The 23,499-nt window shown below is 41.6% G+C and overlaps 2 protein-coding genes across 11 annotated transcripts in view; one reads left to right on the top strand and one right to left on the bottom strand.

Annotated features, from left to right (window-relative positions):
• Positions 1-23,499, bottom strand: part of PHACTR1 (phosphatase and actin regulator 1) — a 460,275-nt gene that overhangs the window by 74,109 nt on the left and 362,667 nt on the right. For 8 of the 10 annotated variants that reach the window (XR_007772753.1, XM_050941593.1, XM_050941595.1 and 5 more), the window contains 3 exons: positions 17,819-17,983; positions 15,228-15,434; positions 2,013-2,343 (listed from right to left, as the gene is read on the bottom strand). Coding sequence is in view for 9 of the 10 variants with exons in the window: in XM_050941593.1 (XP_050797550.1) it covers positions 2,013-2,343; positions 15,228-15,434; positions 17,819-17,983 (703 nt within the window). In the remaining variant the exon portion in view is untranslated. The remainder of the gene's footprint in view (positions 1-2,012; positions 2,344-15,227; positions 15,435-17,818; positions 17,984-23,499) is intronic. The other 2 variants (XM_050941597.1, XM_050941599.1) reach the window with 1 other exon arrangement.
• The window catches only part of GFOD1 (glucose-fructose oxidoreductase domain containing 1), a 541,281-nt gene that overhangs the window by 240,935 nt on the left and 276,847 nt on the right, over positions 1-23,499 (top strand). The gene's annotated exons all lie outside the window — the stretch shown is intronic.

Below are 23,499 nucleotides of genomic sequence, written 5' to 3'. Positions count from 1 at the left end.
ACTTATGCCCACAGCATGCTACCTCCTGTCTCACCACTGGAGCCCCTTATCTGTGGCAACAGGAACCTCCCACTACATGCTAGCCAACTTCACACCAGCTGAGGATTCCCTTACACTGGGAAAATCTACAGTGGCTCTTTCAGAACAGCTATAAAGGTCTCTTTTCACCACTCTGGCAGTGCAAAGGACTAGTAGCATGGGGCAGAATCTGGCCTCTTGTCTATTTAAATGGTACATGTTTGCTTTTCTCTACAATTTTCTATATTCCTATCATCTTGTCAGTTTCAATAAAACTGCCTGTGGTGAACTGCCCAGCTATCTCCTTGAGTTTTCACTGTCCATTTAGCTGTTCTCCTGTATATAAATTACAGCAACATTCAGATTGCTCAAATTTATACTGGGGACTGGTCTGGCACCAACAAAAACCCCAGGGCCAAGCCTTAAGCCATATTTCAACTGCTCCTCTTGAGCTACTTTGAGCACTGAGAACTGGGCACCTGTATTTATTGATTCCTTTGGACTACAGGCATTCAGTGTAAAAATTCCTGCAGGGGACTATGTTCTGCACTACTGGGTGTAGAGGCTGTTTCTCCAGGAAGAAGTTCCATGTGTCGTATACTTTGGTATTGGATCTACCCTCCCTTAGAGCCTCCGCAAGGCTACAGTTAATCCAGGTGTCCTGGTGAAAGCCTAAGGACTGCTGTTCAGAAGCCTGTGCTTTTGACCAGAGACAAGTTAGTGGAATCTCTGCAAGGAAGTCAATATACTGGGATACATCCCGCATTCCATTGACTCACTTTACAAAATATGTGTGGGGATCTTGCATGGAATGACATTAATTTTCTCTATCCACTTTGCAGTCTACAGTTGGGGATTGCTACAAAACAGCTGTGACAATTAGGTTGCGTTTGTGTACACACACATTCCACCCCGGCACACATTTATTTTATTTTATTCTCAGATGAATTTTAGATTACATTAAAAATACCTAAATAGCTTATGCAAATCACCATGTGCTCCCTCCAGCTCATAAGTGGCATGTAGATTGCTTTGGTGAGGGCAACACATTTGGTCTTTATTGTTCTTTTCTAAATCCTCCATTTTTTTAAAAAACATTTTTTTCTTTGGTCTTCCATGTAACCAAAGCTTTACTTGGAAACCTGGTGTTATGTTGTTGCAAAACAGGAGGCTCCTGAGAGTAGCCATGCAAGGCACTGAATTTAGCCATATGAAGTGGAAATCCATCAACTTCATGAAAAAAATTCATACAGATACGGACAAACATCATCTTCCTTTCCAAATGCAAACAGATGAACATCATACCAAAAGGACTGAAGGTAAAAAAAATCCACTGCAATCTACATACCACACAGACTATGCTGAGAAATTGTGTCACACACACTCAAAGAAACTGCGGAACCACCTAATCAACATTCTATACAGCAAACAGGGAAAGATTAAGAACCCCTACTGTTACTCACACCTTCTTGTCAACTGTTTGAATGGGCCATCCTGATTGTCATTACAAAAGTTTTTTTTCTCCTGCTGATAACAGCCCACCTTAATTGATTAGTCTCGTTAGAGTTAGTATGGCAACACCCATTTTTTCATTTTCTCTGTGTATATATATCTTCCTACTGTATTTTCCACTGCATACATCAGATGAAGAGGATTTTAGCCTATGAAAGCTTATGCCCAAATACATTTGTTAGTCTCTAAGGTGCCATGAGTACTCCTCGTTCTTTCTATCAAAATCTAATGGCTAGAGCAGGAGACTGTGATTCAGGACACTTGAGGTTTATTCCTGATTCTGCTACTAACTCACTGCATCAACTTGGGCAAGTCACTTAATCTCTCTATGCTTCAGTTTCCCCAATAATGACTTAGGTTTGTAAAAGATTTTGGATCTTCAGATGAAAGGCCCTCTAAGTGCAATGTATTATTGTATGATGTTATGTTCTGATGCTGTAATGACACCATATAAATTAATATTTTTAAAAATCAACCATTACCTTTCTAGCCTCTGCATGGTCATGGCCAGTGTCTTGTTCAATTCATCTATCATCCGACACCCTGAAGGGTGAATAGGTAATGAGCTGGATCCAGAAGGCAGATGCTGGCTGTGGCTGCCATATGGAAGCTGGTGCTGGTGTGCTGCTAATTGGGATGGCAGTACAGAGTGGTGGTGTGGAGCCAAAGGCTGCTGGGAACTCTTCTGCATGGAATAGGATGCAAGAGAGAGGTCTGGCCCCCCTAAAGGCATGCAAATCATGACTTTCTTTGGAGGTAGCGGAGGCGACAGTTTAACTGGCATACAAGGCAGTTTCATAGGACCGCCAGGATCTAAAACACAAGAACGAGAGGCACAGACATAAGTTTTGATGGCATTAAAAAGAAGACCACAATATCTACTTAGGTAATCGGGCACAAAGGTTGCCAGTAAAGACAACAGATGAGTCTGCATTGGACTTACCCCTTTCCTGCTGGTGATGGAATATACTGTACCTATAACACTCTGAATGGTTTTCAGAAGGGAAGTTTTCATGTTGCAACATTTCTGAGCCTCATAGAAACATCTGAGGACTCTTAGGACTGGTTTACACTATGGGGGAAAATCGATCTCAGATACGCAACTTCAGTTACGTGAATAACGTAGCTGAAGTCAAAGTATCTAAGATCGAATTACTCACCGTCCTCACGGCGCGGGATCGATGTCCGCGGCTCCCCATGTCGACTCCGCAACTCCGTTGGGGTTGGTGGAGTTCCGGAATCGATATAAGCGCGTTCGGGGATCAATATATCGCGTCTAGATGAGAAGCGATACATCGATCCCCGAGCAATCGATTGCTACCCGCCGATACGGCGGGTAGTGAAGACATAGCCTTAGTAAGAAATGCCTTAAACAATCGTTCATGTAATCACAAGATCTATGTAGTACTTTTCACCTTCAAAGCACTTTCTACCAGGGACTAACATTGACAACATCCCTGTGAGCTCTGTGTTGTTATCCCCCATTTAATGCATAACCTGAGGTAAAGTGACCAGGCGCCCAAAGTCACAGAATGAATCATTATCACCACAGTGAGGATTAAAACTCAGGAATTTCTGGCCTCCACTGCTACGGTCTGACTACTGCACATCACATCTCACATTTTTGTGGACCTGCAGAACATTTGGTGCAGCACAATTATGCTAATAAAAAAAAAATCATGAATGAGGTATAAGGATAATCCAGCAAAAATGAAGGGAAATGGTAGGATTAATTTATTCTTTTACAAAACACCTGGCAAACAAACTTTGTTCTGGATTCCCATGCTGTGGATTTTAACCTTTTTAGATCCATGCAGGATTCCTCAAAAATACATAATTTTGTGGCGTTTACCCATGGGGGAAAGATTCCTGTTGACTTCCATGGGAACTGGATAAGGCCTCAGAGGTGCATGTAATGGAGATATCTATAAGCAGATGGAATTTCAATGCATTGGCTACCTGAGCTCAGCAGTGAGTAGGAGACGTTCTGGGCTGCATTATGAAAATTTCTAAAAGGTCAGAAAGCCAATGAGAGGAGCTGGAGATTTGAGAATGAGGAAGGCCATGGAGAAGTAGCCACTTGGGGTTGGGGGATAAGAGAAGATGGGAGTTTACATTATGGACTGATGTTGTTTGAAGTTATAGGGAAGGGGGGAGCTAGAAAGGCCTCCTGAGGTTGGAAGAGGGAGTGACCTCAATGAACCCTTTCAAATCTGGAAAACCTCTGGCATTCGGGTTCTGTAAAGGAGTTCTGGCAGCATGACATATTTAGCCTCTCTTACTTGAGTTCATGCACCTTACTAAAATACAATGAAGAGATAAAAGTGCCAACAGTTTCTTGGGACTTGACAAAGCCCAGCAGATAAGCTGCTGCTGAGGTTTCAAAGGCCATCACATGTTTGCGAGCTGCACCATAGTTTTTAAAAGCACATCTATAAATTTTCATGTTTGTACTAGCTATCCATAATCTCTGGCCTGGGTATTTATTCACCAGCAGTGAGGCCAAACCTACTAACTAGAATTCAGATGGCTCCCAAGTGCAACACTTCTCCAGAAACATCAAACTGAAAAAAGACACTAAGCTAGAAGACGACAGGGACCAAATTCAAGTCTGACATTACTATTTATTATTATTAGAGTAGCTCTACAATAGCACCTAAAGGTCCCAGCTGAGGTCTAGGCCTTATTATGCTAGGCATTGAACATGCATATTGTAAGAGACAGACCCTGTCCCAATGAACATACAATCTAAACAGCCAGCCAGGACAGAATCCAAATCTTTTGCCTCTCCATCCAGCATGTCCTATCCGCTAGGCTATACTCTGTCCACTAAAGTCAATGCCTGTTGCACCCCCTTATGCAGAACCAAATAAGGCCCTGGGATTTGCCAGCAAACATGAAACTCCCCTCTGCCATTCCCTACACTTTTCTAAAGTGGACCGGTTTTCATGTTTTGCAATTTGAATTTTTATGGGTTTTATTTACTCAAACACAGAACAGGCTGAGCTGTCATGTCTCTTATGCACATACATGCTAGGTAGCTATATTTTATCTTTGTACCCTATATACTGTCTTCAAAAAATTTAAGAGACAAAGAATAAATTGAATAAAACCCTGAGAATAAGGCTTCTATGCAATGTGTTGTAACAAAACATTTTTATATATTATTTCTCCAGGATACCTTCTACTAAAAGATGAGCCTGAGCTACAAAGCTGGGATCCAGATCTGCACCTCCCTAAACTTCTGCAGTAGCCAGACCTGGATGTTTGGTTTGGTCGAATCTCTGTTGTACTTCAAGTAACAGCGTTAGTTAACAGAGGTGGTGGTATTCTGGAAGGGAGTGCTGTCCTAGTCCCAGACCTTTGCTCTGCATATGAAGACATATGAGGAGACATCTGCAATGGAGGGCTCAAAGTGATATCATCCACCAGAGCAGCACACTCATGCTCCTGGCTGAAGAAAAGCTGGAAGGGACAACTGAATTTGCAACTTCCTGTGTTTCTGAAGTACTAAAAAAGCTGATTTTCTGCTGGGAGCCAGTGGAATTTGTGAGGTTAATTGACGCACAAAATAGATAGAAATGCTTCCATTAAAAAAAAAAAAAGCATTAAAAGGAAAAGGATATTTTTCTTTTTAAATGAAAATATTCCCCTCCTAGGTTTGCAGCCCCAAAACTATTGTTTGGGGGACTGTAGCTTGGGGTAGCGTATCAGAACTAGAATGTGAAATTCACTAGTTTATTTTCATTGGTCAGCAAAAGACAAAAAGCATAAAGAGTGAGTGAGATTTGTAAAATCAGTCTAAATTGTCTAAAATACTATTCATAACACAGGTAAGGACATTTGTTTAAACATATGGGGCTAGAGTACATTAGCATACTTTCATTGACTTCAGAAATGGAAGGATGCCAATTTACACCAGCTAAGGATTTGGCCCATGATTTTTCACCTCGTGTCCACACAGCTTTGAGAAAAAGTCATGAAAATCTACTTGCACAGAAACAAAACTTACTTATCTACCCTTTACTGTAACAACTTTTGTCTATCAATGAAAATTACCCCAAAGGAGCATTAGTACAACAGGAAGGAGCTTTAGAGCTGTTCACTTGGTGACAAGGGGCATTGTCCTGAAAATCTGACTAAGCTGTCAGTTCAGTGGCAGTTCTGAATGAGTAAGGTTCTCAGAACATGGTCCAAACTTACGAGCAAATTTTCCCTCTCCAATCAAACCAGTGGAACTTCATGGTCTACAGTGGATCTCATCTAGTGTAAATGAGAGGAAAATTTGACCCATGTGTGTAAGAGGTTATAATTGATATATTAGATTGGGACAATCATAGTCCATAGTTTTTTGTTTTTTTTTAACTCCACTATTTTTTTCCCATAAGGCATATGGACAGCACTTGGGGAGATGTCCAGCCCTTAGAAGGGAATATCCATCATATGTATACATGACTAGGTGATTAACAAGCAGGGAAAGGGAAAGGATGAACAAAAAAAAAAAAAAAATCAGTGCTATAAGTCCTCTCAGCGGAATGTTACTGCAGTTTTAAATCTTTGCACAAAGCACTGAAATGACAGGATAGTAGCAAATAGGCCTGGAGATAGTTCTTTTCTGGCTGAGGACCCTTGTATCCACTGTTATGTATAATGCGGCTAGTTCTGCAAGATGCTGAACAAGCTCAACTTCCGCTGGCACTAGTGAGAGTTGAGGTTGTTCAGCATTTTGCTTGATCAGGTCCTAGTTATGCTGGATTTAATGCAAATAATGCTAGAAAATTAAACCTTATCACTGTTTATGACAATATACTATAGTTATATACAAATATATAACTAGAAGATAAAATTTGCTACACCAGACTAGGGCACTGATCCATGAGGACAGCAGCCCCTTCCTCTTCTCCACAATGTACCTAGCCAAGTGACCATCCTGTACTTGGGAGGAAAAATTCCTTCTGACTCCTATGGTGACCAGCTGATGCCCCAAAGCACGAGTTTTTATTACCCTTGTTGAAGTACATATAATTACAAATGTAACTACTTGTTATGAGTATTCAGTTCCCTTTTAAATCCTATTCCAGTGGCTAACTGTGACCTATTGTAGTAGTGAATTCTATAGTCTGCAAAAGTCTGCATGTATTTAGGAGGCAGTGTTGCCCAGTGGGCAGGACCCTGAAATGGGATTCAGGCAATCTCAGTTATATTCCTGGCACTGTCCTTAATTCACTGTATGAATTTGGGTAAATCATTTGACTTTTCTATCCCTAGTTCCCAGATCCTCTAAGGCTAGGACTACACTTACAGAGGTGTGTAGAATACATATAGTGCATACAACCCTAGCATGGGTATACATAGTGTAGACAGCGAGGTGCTGCTTAGATGAGTAAAGACATGCCAGAACCTTAGGGTACAGATCCTACATGGCTCTCTACTCACCCAAGCAGTGCCTTCCACATCTACACTGCTACTTTTAACAATGTAGTGTCCCACTGCCATCCTGCTGCCTTGGACTCTTTCCCTACCGCAGGGAAAGGCTCCGGCTGCTCCCTTCAGTGTGGAAAGGCTCCAGCAATGGGGAGCTGCTGGAGATTTTCCCCACTACCCCCTCCCACCAGAGCGTTTCCCTGCTGCATGTAGCTACTCACTGCAATGTGGACACAGCCTTCATACTGTACATGCCACTGCCAGCATAGACAAGGCCTAAGAGGAACTGATCCAAAAGGCTATTGAAAATAATGGCAGTCTTTCCACTGACTTCAGTGGGCTTTGATCAGGTCCATAATGAAGGGTCAAATTCTGTTTTCAGATACATGCATGCAGTGTTGGACATGAAGCTGTTATGTCATAATTTTATGACTGCTGTATGTAAGCTAGTTATTGAGATAGAATGTATAATCGTATTAGTTAGCAGAAAGCTTATTATAGATCTATACTGCTTTAATTCCATGGGGACTGTCACCAAGACAACAAAGGTCTTGGACTGTTTGTAGGAAGCTTAAACCCACATGGAAAATGGATAGCCACCAGGTAAGCAAGACATGCATATAATCTGTTTACCATTTTAAGATTTTTTTCTCTGAAATCCTTTGGCTGAAAACAAACAACACAGCTTTAAGAAGGCTGGCTGAACTCTGGATGCCACTGGGACATAGCTCCCAAGGACCAGAATTGCAGGTACTGAGGCTAAAGTGGGCTTGCTGAGGCAATCACATTTAGTTCCAGGGCCCGGCCTAAGAGTGGGAGAAGCATGTGATTCCACCTAACGAGGTGCCCCAGAGGGGTCAGAGATACAGTTAGCCCAATAATTGTGAGACAAGCATTGCCTACTGACTGCATTGCACACGTGCATCTTAGGCCAATTTTGGCTTCCACATCTTTTGCTGTTCTTCTGCACAATGTGTACAGCAAAGACAGGGGAAGGACTTGGGAGCGCACGTAGAGGGTGTGCACGCCCTGAATGCCACAAAGCCCAGCTTTGCAGGGACTCTCTGCATAGTCTCACAGCAGGCATTAAGGACAGGGCCAGGCATTCTGCTGTTACCTTGATCAATTGGCTATTGCTCTCTAGAAAGCAGGAGTCACAGGACCTGTGGAAGCAACTACAATCCCAGGGTCCAGCCCACTGCCATTCTGCAGACTGGGAGAAATGATCCATTCATTCTGCTCCTGGGCTGCTGTATAGAATATCAAGGTTGGAAGGGACCTCAGGAGGTCATCTAGTCCAACCCCCTGCTCAAAGCAGGACCAATCCCCAGACAGTTTTTTACCCCTTGTATCCTCCTCAAGAGCTCAGCATGGGTACTCAGAGTTTGCACTGGGGAGAGAATTTACTTCAAACTGAATAAGCCATGTGCATACTGGCGCAGAAAGCAGGAGAAGGTATGACAGAGCAGAGGGCTCACGCCTAGTGCAATGGGCTCATCTACAGAGGAGTCACCCCAGACATGGGCATTGGCCTGCTAAACCCAGGGTTGTGAGTTCAATCCTTGAGGGGGCCATTTAGGGATCTGGGGCAAAAATCTGTCTTGGGATTGGTCCTGCTTTGAGCAGGGGGTTGGACTAGATGACCTCCTGAGGTCCCTTCCAACCCTGATATTCTATGATTCTATGTAAATGCTAGATTAGAACATATTGCAGGCTCTGGAGATTATCTGACAGATCAACTTGTAGTTCTAAATAGTTTTTTAATGTTGTATCCAGCAATCAACTATGTTTCAAGAGGCCTTACATCCATTGTTCTGGAATTCAATCCTGGCAGGTTCACATTAATCAGTAGTTATTTTTATTGGGCTTACAACACTTGCTTCCCTGTTAAATGTTCACTTCTAACCATGGCTAGTTGCTCTATATTTGACTTATCGCTGTTATTCAGCCAGTTGATAGTTTGAATCTTATTGTATAGGCATAACTAGATTGTGTGTTCTTAGAACTAAAAACGGGACAAACTTTCTCCTCCCAATGCCAGGAATGAAACAACTGAAAAGATGCTAAAAGGATTTTTAAAAGCTCTAATATGATTGTTGAATTAAAGGGCCAGATTCTGTTCAGTTACAACAAATGTAAAACTGAAGTAATCTCACTGACTCTGGATTTATACAGTGTAACAGTTATGCCCCAGAAGTTTCCCTCACAGATTTTTAAGAGAATTTCATAGATAACTGGCAGTTCATTCTTTTGCTCTGAATGTGGCTGGGTTAATCCCAGAAAAACTCAAGTTTAGTACTAAGAAGTAATGGATTAATGGACAATGGGACGAAGGGGCACTGTGATACTGGGAGTGCTGCTTTTCAAAGAAGATATCAAACCAATGTCCTGGCCTCTTCTGGTCATTAAAGATCTCCTGGCAATTAATCGCAAGGCCCCAGCCAAATGCAGTCTCATATGGTTATTGAAATTCCCCCCACAATTTCAACCAGATATGGTATTTTGCAATTCGTGTCCAAAATCGTTGTGTAACACTGCTGTACACTGCTATCTTCCACCCCAGAGATATCTGCCTTTTCAGGTGGGTGAAGATGAGTCTTGTGTAAAGTTGGTATATCAGAGCCTTAGGACTCTGGTGGATGAAAGGAGCTTCATAAATGAAGAATGGCTTATTATTAATGATCATTATTTAACAATTGGCAGAAGGATCATTGTAAAATAATTGGCCAGTGAGGAATGCTGAGTGGTGAAATTGTACTGAAGCAATAACAAGACATGTTCTCTTTCTAGGGCTGACTGCTTTGTACTATGTAGAGATGGATCTTGATGATTACAGGGCAAATGCTGTTTTTTTCTGTTCAGGTTATGAGCATGCAAGACAGAGAATGGGCAACCGAAACGCTGCTCAGGGGATTCCAACACTCTTCACATACTGTAGAGAAGTCCTCTCTGGCTGCTCCTTCCATAAAAGCAAGATGGATGGTTTTGGGATGGATGGGGCAGGAACACGGGTCTGAGAACTACAAAGATGTCAAGCCCCGTACCAGTAAAAGACTCCAGAGGAGGCAGTCTCACTCCCAGCCTCCTCTGGTTTCTCTTCTTTTCAGTATCAGAGGGGTAGCTGTGTTAGTCTGGATCTGTAAAAGCAGCAAAGAATCCTGTGGCACCTTATAGACTAACAGACGTTGTACCTCAGTGCTTGGCTGTAGACAATGGATCGTGTGATGTGCCCGGGATGGAAGCAGCCACACCATCAACCTCAGCCTGGACCAATCTACACGGGAGGTCCACTTCCTAGACACCACGGTGCAACTAAGTGATGGTCACATTAACACCACCCTATAACGAAAACCTACCGACCGCTATGCCTACCTTCATGCCTCCAGCTTCCATCCCGGGCACATCACACGATCCATTGTCTACAGCCAAGCACTGAGGTACAACCGCATCTGCTCTAACCCCTCAGACAGAGACCAACACCTACAAAATCTCCACCAAGCATTCTCAAAACTACAATACCCGCACGAGGAAATAAGGAAACAGATCAACAGAGCCAGGCGTGTACCCAGAAGCCTCCTACTGCAAGACAAACCCAGGAAAGAAACCAACAGGACTCCACTGGCCATCATATACAGTCCCCAGCTAAAACTCCTCCAACGCATCATCAGGGATCTACAACCCATCCTGGACAATGATCCCACACTTTCACAGGCCCTGGGTGGCAGGCCAGTCCTCGCCCACAGACAAGCTGCCAACCTGAAACATATTCTCACCAGTAACTGCACACCGCACCATAGTAACTCTAGCTCAGGAACCAAGCCATGCAACAAACCTTGATGCCAACTCTGCCCACATAGCTACACCAGCGACACCATCACAGGACCTAACCAGATCAGCCACACCATCACCGGTTCATTCACCTGCACGTCCACCAATGTAATATACGCCATCATATGCCAGCAATGCCCCTCTGCTATGTACATCGGCCAAACTGGACAGTCTCTATGGAAAAGGATCAATGGACACAAATCAGATATTAGGAATGGCAATATACAAAAACCTGTAGGAGAACACTTCAACCTCCCTGGCCACACTATAGCAGACCTTAAGGTGGCCATCCTGCAGCAAAAAAACTTCAGGACCAGACTTCAAAGAGAAACTGCTGAGCTTCAGTTCATCTGCAAATTTGACACCATCAGCTCAGGATTAAACAAAGACTGTGAATGGCTTGCCAACTACAAAACCAGTTTCTCCTCACTTGGTTTTCACATCTCAACTGCTAGAATAGGGCCTCATCCTCCCTGATTGAACTAACCTCATGATCTGTAGCTTGCTTGCATATATATACCTACCCCTGGAAATTTCCACTACATGCATCTGACGAAGTGGGTATTCACCCACGAAAGCTCATGCTCCAAAACGCCTGTTAGTCTATAAGGTGCCACAGGATTCTTTGCTGCTCTTCTATTCAGGTTCTTATATCCTCCTCATCTTCACAGTACCCAAGAGCCTACCAGAACAGCACTAATCTATGTGATTAGAAATTGCCACGTGCGATTCTCTTTCTCCCTTTTCACTCTCACAGTAAAACTGAGGGTTTCTTTGTTTTTCTAAATTTAATTGCATTCAATTTTGTTTGCTTTATACCTGCTCTGCTAGGAGTTTGACCTTGCCTCAGTAACAAATAGTCTTGCACTTGAACAGAAAGCGGTGATGTGTGAGATGGATCCTAGATCCTGTTGGAGGGGAGGATTCTGTCTCCCAAGTCCTGGCCGATCTGCACAAGGTCCCTTGTGTATACTCCTTTAGTCATTCTTCATGCAGGTGATGAGGATTTGGCCTGACAAGAAGATGGTCTGATTTTTAAGGCACTGAACTGTCACACTATTTGAGGTATTTATCTGAGTTTTTTCCTCTGCTGACCAGGCCTGTGGAGATTTTGTAATTATATATGCTCAGGTATTCTTGTATTTGATTTAATAAACAAGATAAAACAAAACAGGATAAAAGATCAGAAGCATTCTGCAAGCTCCACATCAGCACTATACCTGAAATGAAACTCATTCCAAGACCACGTTTCCTCTCATATACTTCTTGAACAGATCGACCAGACCATTAACTACTGTCACTCTCTATTAGTCATGCTTGGTGTGTCTTAATTTGTCCTTCACTCTCCTCACAAAATCCTCAATAGAAAAACAGACACTGAAAGTGCAATGAAAACCTGAAAAATCTTCATTTGGAGTGCCAGAAGTCTGATTTTATTAATTCTCTCACACACAAACTAAGGATGTCTCTGGAGTAATTAGTAAAATAATAGGGTTAATTTAGCTTTCTCATGGTGAGGGTGATTCATTAAGACACACTGCTCATTTTCAGGGATTATGCAAGTCTACTATAATCTAAAAGGGTAGCATAAGGCATATATTCTGTATGTCCCTAGACCCTCCCAGTAAGAAAAAGTCAAACCTATTGGTCTGAGATGTTAATGTTTATAAGGGTATATATGGGTGAAACTGTCAGCTCTACCAAGAGGCAACTACCAGCTAAACTAGGGCCTTGTGACTAATTCTGAAATTGTACCCCCTCTCCTACAGAGACACGTGCATGTGTGTGAATCTTGTCTATGTGTGAGAGTGTATGTCATCATGTCTACATGCAAGTGTGTGTCCGAGTGGGAGAGAGCGAGCTGAGCAATCACCCTAATTAGGCAACCCTCTGTCTTTAAAAACCATTCCAAAGTAGCCCCAGAAGTACAGAGTACAATTCTGCATCACCTTTATTGGAAGGTCATCTCTGTTAAACAACTGACACATGCTGATCCCTTGAGTGGTTACTTAAGACAGATTTCACTCTATATAAAAAATTGATTTACAAAATACATAGAAGCAGACACCAATCTCCATCCATTGTTTGTTTTTCATCTAACAAAGAGCAAGGTAGTCTCTCTCTTCCCCCTCATGTTTCTGTACGATGCACAGTTTGCAGAAGATGTTTTCCTTTATGTTAGTTTCTTCATTGCATCTTCATTTGTGAGCAATAACTCATAAGGTAAACTGAATTACAAGAATGGATGAGAACCAAATTCTGAGCTGGTGCAAGTAGCCCCAAATGAAGTAACCCCAAATGAAGTCAATAAGAATGGTGCCTGCTTTTGCCCTTTAGTTTACAGTTTTAGGCAAAAAATAAATCAATTTAGAGTTGATTGTGGCAGGCGGCAAAAGTGAAGAAATCCCATATAAATGTCAAATAAAAGTGAACAAAAGTAAATAAAGCACAAATCAGTTGGCCCTATAGATAGAATGCTATGTAGAAACAGGTGAGAAAAGCAATATATGCTCTTTCATAAAGATTCTTTTATTTTATAATAGTCAAAATAAAAGAAAATGAGCTGGCAAAAAAATAGTAACATGTAGCATTGTATAAACAGGAAATGATCATCCTCACCACACCACTCTGAGGCAGGGAAGTACTAATATCAGAGGGGTAACTGAGGGGAAAAGACTGCGACCTGCCCAAGTTACCTAGGGAGTTACTATCAGAACTGGTTTAAGACCCAGGAGTTCATAGCCTCCTAACCTGTGCTGCTCTCTCTGAAAGCAATGAGAATTGTGCACACACACATCTCAAAAGGTACAGACACGTATTTTAGGAAGATTTAAACATTTCATGGTCCTCGTGTGTGCGCCTGTAATATTTCTCTACAGCAGTGGTCTGATGGTAGTCTAGGGAGGGTTGACTGGTCACATACGGCTGACTGTTCCTCCTTGCTTCTAGTAGCTTTTACAGATAATAGGCTCTTAATAGGCAAAGAAGAGCCTTGACACATGTAGAAGCAGCTGGAAACCAGGCAGGAAAGACTGCATAACCTGCCTCCATTGCAGTCTCTAACACAGCGGGAAGGGAAACCAGAGCATCCTTCAGGGACTGGAGCAGGAACAGAGCAATTGGGGAATTGGAGTTGTCAGTTACCACTACCATTCACCAGTGGGAAGCCATGGAGAAGGGGACTGGGTAGCCAGCGATCACGAGCAAGGAACCAGAGCAGCAAGGAACCAGAGGGGAGAGTAACTGGGAAAGAAGGGGACTGAGCTTGATAAGTTTATGGAGGAGGTGGTATGAGGAGACTGCCTCTAAGGCTGAGTTGCGACTGCCTGCAGCAAATATCTCCAATGGCTGGTGACAGGACAGTGGATGTGGGGGGCTCTGAGTTACTACAGAGAATTCTTTCCCAGGTGTCTGGCTGGTTGATCTTGCCCACATGCTCAGGGTCTAACTGAATGTTATATTTGGAGTCGGGTCAGCTTGGCAGAGACCCTGGAGGTTTTTCGCCTTCCTCTGAAGCATGGGGCACAGGTCACTTGCAGGTTTAAACTAGTGTAAATGGTGGCTTCTCTGTAACATGAAGTCTTTAATCATAATTTGAGGACGTCAGTAACTCAGCCAAAGGCTATGGGTCTATTACAGGAGTGGGTGGGTGAGGTTCTGCGGCCTGCAATGTACAGAAGGTCAGATTAAATGATCATGACAGTCCCTTCTGGCCTTAGAGTCTACAGATGCTCCCCGACTTACGGAAGCATTCCACTCTGGAATGCCTTGCATAACTCAAATTTTGCGTAAGTCAGAAATGTATACTTGACCATTACACAAAAAAACAAACAAACAAAAAAACTATTTCTAGCTTATGGAACTTTTTCCGTAAGTGATGATTTGCGTAAGTCGGGTTTACGTAACCCAAGGGGCATCTGTATGAGTCTAAGAGAAGCATGTGCACAGAAATGGAGGGAAAAAGTGGGGAGAACAGCACTCATGGAAGCTGGAGGAGATGTAACAAAGAGCAAACGGAGAGAATCAGATTAATTTCCCCCCCGAGAAAGGACAAAGGGCTTATCTTATGAAACATGATTCAAGATACGAAAGTACTTTCCTGTCATCATTTTTCCATCCAAGTCACTGCTGTATTTGCTAAGGTGAGGTTGCATGTTGGTGATCAGGGTCATGATTAGGAGGCTAGGAGGAGTGGCAGTCTATGTGACTGTGGATGAGACGGAGGTATCCATCTCTATCAAGATGTCATCTACACTATGAAATAGTTTGAAAGCCCCTGCCCTGCTGTATCAGTACAGCCATAACACACACACAAGCAAATCGATACACATGCAAACATCTACACAGCAGCTTTACCAAAGAAAGACATTGAGACTCTCAGTACAGGAGTGGACTGTTCCTTTAAGGGAAGTAGTGGTGCAGAGCATTCAGGAACACCTACTTACCAGTTAAGTGGTTGGCAATCCTGGCAATGGGTTTAGGAGGCAGGGCAGGGGGCTGTTTGAGGAGGGACAGCTGTTTCACTGGGGTGTCCTCATGGTCTCCAGGGAAAGCAGCAGATTTTTTTGGGGGAAGTAGCAGGACTGGTTTAGCTGAAGGATCTTGGGACAGGAGGACTCCAGACTCACTGGATCTGGGGCTCTCTTCAGACACTGGAGGACACAACCACATCATAGACGCAACAACGTTACAAGCAGAGTGGCAGCAGGTACAGTAATAGTAAGAGAAGAAAAGCAGCACAGAGATGCAGATTAAAAACATGACTAATAGATTTTGCTCAAACATCATAAAACACAAAGAGAGAGAGAGAGAGAGAGAGAAAGAAAGAGACATACATACACACACACACACCCACACCACAGGCCATTTCAGCACTGGGTCGTTCTCCATTAAAACAAATGGAGTGTCCCTCACTGACATCAGAGTTGAATTTAGTCCCACATACCTTTAACACAATCATGAGCCTTGAAATGTCAAACCCCAGACCCTCCAGACGGGTAACAATACATAACCAATAAACAAGAAGCTAGTCGACAGGTTTACGTGTCTACACAATGGCATCCTGCCCATCTCTCTGGCAGGGTCCATTATATTTTCAAAAGACCACATGGTTGTGCAGGATCACAGATATGTAGTTATACCAATTACACATTCCTTTTCATTCTTCCTCTTTGGAGCAATGTGCAATAGTCGCCACACAGCTGGAGAAATGCACATTTTGTGCCACGTGCCTCAAAAATGCTTTCTGAAGTCTGCTGTAGAACTGAATGGTACAGCTGAAAAGTAACACCAGAGTCAATCATCTTGGTTCTTAAGAATGTTATTTTCTTATGTAGCAGTTTCTTCTCTGAAGCGATGCCTTTTACAGCGGGGCTGAATTTTTCCCATTACTATTTGAATGGTATTGTGGTTTCCATCCAATTCCCCCTCTCTCTCAAAATAACAGACATGGAAATTGTTATGTTGTTGCTGTTGCACAGTATAATTGACCTTCTTTTTCTTCAAAAGGTGCAAGGCCTAACTGATCCACATCTCGGCAGCCTAGGTATGAAGACTGTGACCCCTTTCTTGTGAAACTGTGATTTGAGAGGCATTCTTATGAAACCAAAGGTGTTACTTCTGATTCAATCGGATGCAGCTCAAGTGGACCATTGTTTCTCACCAGAGACATCCCATTTAACTTTCTCAAGGACAACAAAAGCAGAAATTGAACACTACAGCAGGTGCTCTTCAACAGGAGGTTCTGGCCGGCCATCCTGAAGCTGTGAAAGGGATCGCTACCAGTGGCCTCTTTAGAATGATCAGGTTTTAGATTCCCAAAGTCAGAACTTCTTTACAAAAGGTTCTCTATTTGAGCTGGTGAATGGATGGGTCTAGGCATCTGCACCAGGGACAGGTGTATTAGTCAGATAAAATAAGAAGTTAAATTAACTTTGCTCCAAGACTTAAACCGAACCTTTCTGATGTTAATACAAATAATAACATAGTTGCTTCCTTCCAAGCCCCCCATATTTTCATGCCTGTGCTTCTCCAGGGCCAGCAGCACGTGTGCTGAAATATCATGAGATAAAGACTTCAGTTTGCTTAAGTACCTAGATTTTTGGTGGTTGTTCCTCATCTAAAACTCCAAATCTTTTAAGAGATGCCCAAAGCTAATTTGAACATTGTCACTCCCTCATCCACAACTAGGTCTCACACTCCTTCTGTGAAGATAGCTATTTTGCAACTCAGTGACCCAATGGGTCTGAGTAGACTTTTCTGACCTATCAATTTAACCTAAGATCTGAAATCACAGCTCCTGTGCTGAACTTTCCTTACTGAGCAGCTGCTCAAGGCACTAACCTTGTGAACTGGAAAGCAGAAGGTTACTTCTGAGCTATACAATGTCTAAACCATGTCCATGTGATAAATGGTCTGCCTTTTCTTTTATCTTAACTATGTTCTCATTCTGCTCTAGATGTGAGAATCCCTCAGAACTCCTTATCACAGTCCCCCTGCATGTTAGGGCCTTGACATTACCTACCAAGCTATTTGCTTTGTTACAACAGTGAAACATAAAACCCTCCTCTCTAAATCTGAAAGTATGCAAGACTTGCTAGGTTTCTGCTTTCATTACAAAATCTTCTTTCCAAATAGCAAAGAACACAGAATATCAATGAGAAAATGAAATTAAATCTCTACAGTTTCCAGACTTGAAACGTACAAAGATTTTACTTTGCATTCTGATTTATGTGTGTTACTCACTAGTAGCATATTTACAGAAAGACGCTAACAACAGTCTGTAGTCCTGCATACAGCTGGGACCGAGTTACGAAGTTGGACCTGAATCCAAACTTTCCCCAAGTTCTGAAGTGTTTGGATCTGAGGTTCTGGTTCTGGCTTATATCTACTCTGGTATGTCAAGAGCACTCCTGTGTGTTAAACATTAAGTATCCAAGACCAAAAACCACCAGAAGCCAATTTTAAAAAGCTTTAAAGAGCATAATGTTGAAAAAATTCTATATTTTGTATCTTAGAATGAAAATAGAAATGTTACCTGTCCCATCCATGATATCTGTGGTTGGGAGCACCTCATACGAACAGGGTTCCCCAGACGCGGAACCTGATTCCAGTTCTGCTAGGCCTGGTAATGAAATCTGGCTGGAGCTCAGAGCCTGCCCATTCTCCAATGATCCTTCATTTGGTATGGAAAGCTCCCCATCTGATAGCATTTGGAAGAAAGCACAATGATAACAGATCAAGAATAAGTAAGATATTACAAGAATTTAAATAAAACAGTGTCTGCAAAGAGACTGCCCTAAAGCTGTGGTTTCCTGTGGGTTATTCATGGCTCAAGTACCTAAATGGTGACTACACATCCAACAGACACAGCATACAATCCAACAGTTTATGTAACATTTATTTAGGCATGGCCTGTATTTACAGAAGCCTTATTTACATTCCCCAGAAATCTTTCTTAGTTCCTCCAGCAGAATAAACTCCCCCTTCACAAAGTCATAGTGTTCGTATCATAGTGTTACAAGCTGGGTATATTGCAATGACAATTTTCTGCAATGTCAGGTTGAGATGTCCTGTTGCAACATAATGACATGCAATTCTGCAACCTAATGGCATTTCACTCACTTCAAAAGTGGTTTCAAGGTTTGGGAACATCCTGAAAAATGTTCTTGTTGGACATGGGATTGTGGCAAGAAAATAATTATGATAATCGGAAATGAGGTCAAATGTGAATGATCCTCATTCCTTCTCTACCTTTATATGGTCCAAAAACCTATTTGTATTGCACCTCTGCCAAACCTGCGAAGCGGGGGAGGAGAACGTGCTTGAACTGATGCTATGAAGCTTTTGTATTAATTTCGTTTCTCCTCCACTTGTTTTTATGACATAGGAGACATATAAATAACATCACAGACATATATCCCTATTTCACACACCACTAAAACCATTAAAGTTCCCAGCATGACCAAGAGTTTAAGTAAAGTGATGACTATCTTTTATGGCCAGTTGGTATAAGCCCTTAATATTGGCATGTAGCAAATTCTAGCTGGAAAACCTATAAAATCCTTAAAAATATCTCTTCTTTATCTACACCAATTTCTGTAGCAGCAACAGATTTCTTTTTCCCATCAAACACTAGCCAGGACTAAAAACATCAGGACAGGAGAAAGAGTTACTATTATTCTCAATAGTATTAACTCTTGTGATTTGATGGGTGTATTTCCTAACATCTCAGCTGTTGGAGGCATGAGCATCTCAGCTTTTATTAAAACAAATAAAACCAGTAAGGTTCTACCCCTGGTGGTTGTGGAAAAATGAAAGCCTGAAAACCTGATGTCATGGGTTCCCCCCGGGTGCCAGCTGGAACTGGGGTTCTACTGAGCCCTCTGACCCACCTGCCTGGGCTCGCTCTCACACTGTACTGCTGGGACAAGCTGTAGACCGATGTACACAGGCAGGGACACACCCAGCTGCAGTTACATGCAGGCACCAACTAGGCACTGCACAAACCAACTAGCCAAGATAACCCCCAGCTCCCCAGCCTAAGACCCCAGAGCTGCCCTGATTGAAACCCCGACCAGCATGAATTCATTACCCAGTTTGCCTCTCCCTCAATGTGGAGAGGAATATGCAACAAAACTTGTGTTAACCAAGGTAAGATTTTTCCCCAGACACTTGATCTAAAGGCACACTAGTTTACATTGAAATATAAAACAAGTTTATTAACTACAAAAAGATAGATTTTAAGTGATTATAAGTGATAACAAACAGATCAAAGCAGATTACCTGGTAATTAAACAAAACCGCAAACTAAGCTTAAAATACTAGAAAGATGTGATATGAATTAGCAATTTCTCGCCCTGACACACACAAGCAGGCTTGGAGATTCTCAAGGCAAAAGCTGCACTTGCTTTGCAGCTTGGGCTCCCCACCCCCATTCAAGTACTTTTTTTTTTTTTCTCCAGAGCTTCTCTCGGGTGTTGAGTTATGGGGAGGTGAGGAACCATGGATGATATCTCTCCCCGCCTTATACAGCTTTTCCATACTGTGGGAACCCTTTAAAAAAATTTGTTCCCAGACCAGTTTGTTGAAAAATATAGGTACTCAAAATAGAGTCCAGAGTCATGTGGTCTGGTCACATGCCCTTGCAGAGGTATAGAAGCCATTACTTACAGGCTGTCTGCAGCATTCTCAGGAAGGTTCACTAGGCGGGAGATAAACTTATCCTAAGGCCTATTGTTTTTCCTAATGGCCTATTACTCTGAATAGACCCTTCACAACCAGCTGTCTAGGCTGGAAGCATTTTGCCTAGTGGGTGTTACCCAGGTGTAACCACATCTGAAATACAGATACCTACTCAAAATTCATAACTTCAGGTCCAAAAAGGATACATGCATACAAATAGGATAATCATATTCAGCAAGTCATAACTTTTCCAATGACATCTTCCATGACTCATCTTGTGCAAATTGCATCATAATTATTTCAGAATCATGTCATAACTGTACTCCCATGATGCATATGGGGTGTAGTGTCACACATGACCCCAGTGCACCCTAATGGTTCAGAAGCCAGAAGGCAAATAGAAAGAACCCAAATATTATTTATGACTTATGATTTTTGAACATTTGGGGTTTGCACTGTTACATTCCAATTCCCCAAACAGAGATGTCAGATGATTCCTCTCACTTTGGTGATGGTACAAGTACATTCCGAGCTCAGAAGGCTAAGATGTACATATCAGTTTGGAAAGAGATGAAAAGCATAAATTCATTAATTCAGCCTCAGGACAATGGCAATTAATATGTCTGAAGGTAGATCAGCAGCAAAGAATTCAAAATCATGTTTGTGACCTTTAAGACTCCTTTATGAAATATGAAGATGACTTTCTCCTTATTTTTCACCTTGGAATTATTAGGAATATCAGGGTTTTGACTTCCTTGTTTTTGGTGGAGGATTTTTGGAGCACTAGCATGACACAGCATGAGAAGGGGCATGGGACAGCGACATCACAATAAGATGAAACTTGAATAGTAGTTTTCTCAGTATTTAGCTGAGTTGGAAAGGGGAGAGAATATTAATGACACTTGTAGGTTTTAGTCAGTTGGTAACTTGGTCACGTGATTTTTGATCTCACTTGCCCTGATTTTACACTGCTGTAATTCTGTTGATGGCAGCACAGTTACTTCTGTTGATCTGAAAACAGAGTCAGGGTTCTCAGCTCTTCCACGCAACTATTTCTAATTTGAAACATACTATTTCAATATATACCTCTACCTCAATATAAAGCTCTTCTCGGGAGCCAAAAAATCTTACCACGTTATAGGTGAAACCACGTTATATTGAACTTGATATGATCCACTGGAGCGTGCAGCCCTGCCCCCCCCCCCCGGAGCACTGCTTTACCGCGTAATATCCGAATTCGTGTTATATTGGGTGGCATTATATAGGGGTAGAGGTGTATATTCATTCATTTAATCTATTCTAGAGCTAAATTTGACCATATCTGATAAAGTTTGTACTATGAAAATAGCAAAACTTGCTTGCTTGAGGAAAAACGATACACTAAAAAATAAATCTGGGCCCTAATCCTGAGGTGCTGAGAAGAGTTGGATAGTAAATGTTTTCCCATCCTGGGACAGTTTCTGAGCTTTTGATATTTTTTCTTGTCCCAAATTGGGATGAAAAATCAAAATCTCTAATTTTTTTCCAAACTGAGAATCTGAAAAATATTTCAATTGGGTCAGTCAAAATTTCTCATTTAGATTGCCATTTGTAACCTTTATTTTCAGTACAAATAAGCTGAAATTTTGAAACAAAGTCATTTTCAACATTTTGTTCAATTGGGAGACTGTCGAAACTGACCCTTTCTAATTGGCATTTTCCATAGGAAAAAAATGTTTCATTGGATAATTCCCAACCAGCTCTACTAGAGCTAAGCACTCTCAGGTCCTACTGACTTCATGCTTTTAGCATGTCTCTGTAGGTGTTCAATGCTTACTAAGAGGCAGTATTAAAATTTATCATTTGAAGCATGTTTGAAAAAATATCAAGATGACAACACCAATACTTTTGCTTTTTATTTGAATGTTTTTTTCCATTGCAGCAAAACAAGTCTTTTTGCTGGTGGTAAGATTTATTTATTTTGAACTCATCTTCATTTAAATTCTAAAACCCAGTAATAGCCCTTTGGTGCTTGCATTGTGCTGCAGTCTTTTGACATTTAGGGACCACTGTGGAACAGTATGCCCAAAATTTGATCTTGTTTAAAGCAGAGCAACATAAAAGGCTGCTAGTTAACAGCACAGGGAGAGATCAAAGGCTTGGATACAATGGTCATTTGTAGAGTCAAGAATATCCCAGCATGAATTAATCCTGGCTCACAGGCATGCTTGACAACCAGATATAAAAGTCAATTTTTTTTTAAAGTGTATTGAAAGCTGCTATGGATAAATGAAATACAAATGAAAAGAATCTAACTTCAGCATAGTTAGAATCTAGTAATCCAATTACAAAGTATAAAATGATTTAGTCCTGAAGAAGTATGAGTTTAGATTTAATTTTGTCATAAAGATAATACACATACTCGTTTCTCCATGCATTTGCAAAATCCTTTGTAGTATTTGCATGGAGCACGTTGTTACATACTGCAGAATTACTTTCCCCAATGTCACATAAGCTTTTGGAAATGCACATTGAATATAAATGAACTCTAGCTAAATGGGAATGAAGAGAATAACTTACATTTATTCTACAACAGGAGCACATGAGGGCAACTGTTCTCTGCTAATTAGGAGGTATAGCACACCTACTAGTCATTTAAAAAAAAAAACAGCTACGGCCATAGAGGGAACTATATAACACGGAAGATGATACACTGACACTCCGATTCATCATAGCCTGTAAAAGTAACACCATGCGGCTGAAAATTTAAGTATGTAGAACAGATATTGGGAAGACATGGCCTCTTAAGCATGGTTTAATCCTTCTGAACTCCTCCACACTGTCCCTACCATCTCCACTTTTATGTAACTTTTGAAAACATACTTCTACTGAGCTACCTCTAGCAAAATCTTGTTGATCTTTATAGAAAATTCTTGTTGTTGTTTGTCCTCCTGAAACCCTGACTACCTGTCTGTCTTTCTTTAGATTCTGAGTGCTACAGGGCAGGGACCTTCTATGTTTGAGTGCTATCACTAACAAATAATGAAATAATAAAAGTAATAATTCTGTATACTGGATTATTTAGGTCTATATCAGTTTTCTCCTTGAAAATTTTCATCCTCACAGGTAATCTGTGTCTAGGCAAGGACACTCATTGGGGTGTGGCTGGTTCTGCAATACTGTTTAGGAAGCAGCCAGACTTATTTTTTCAGTGATGTGCTCTAAAGATTTCCATGTCACATTAAAAACAAAAGGAAACTTTAATTTCTTTCATTACTTCCCAGGGAATCACTCTTATTACTATTTGGGCAGACAGCAAAATCTATTATAAATAAATCTTGGCTACTGATTACAAATGAGTAATTAATGAAATTTCTAAGGTCAGAGCTCAATCCTTTTCTCAGACAGAAAAGTGCACTCTGTCATGTCTGTTGAAATATCATGTACTATACTATACTTTGGAGAGCAAGAAATATCTTAAATGTCTGAGATTGCTCTCTGGCCCATGATTGCTTTGTCTACTTATATTTATTAGGGATGAATAGGGCCCTTCAT

This window comes from Gopherus flavomarginatus, chromosome 2 (assembly GCF_025201925.1).
Source record: "Gopherus flavomarginatus isolate rGopFla2 chromosome 2, rGopFla2.mat.asm, whole genome shotgun sequence".
NCBI lineage: Eukaryota > Metazoa > Chordata > Testudines > Testudinidae > Gopherus > Gopherus flavomarginatus.
Note: the sequence above shows the minus strand (reverse complement) of the source record. Positions and strands in the feature narration are given on the sequence as shown.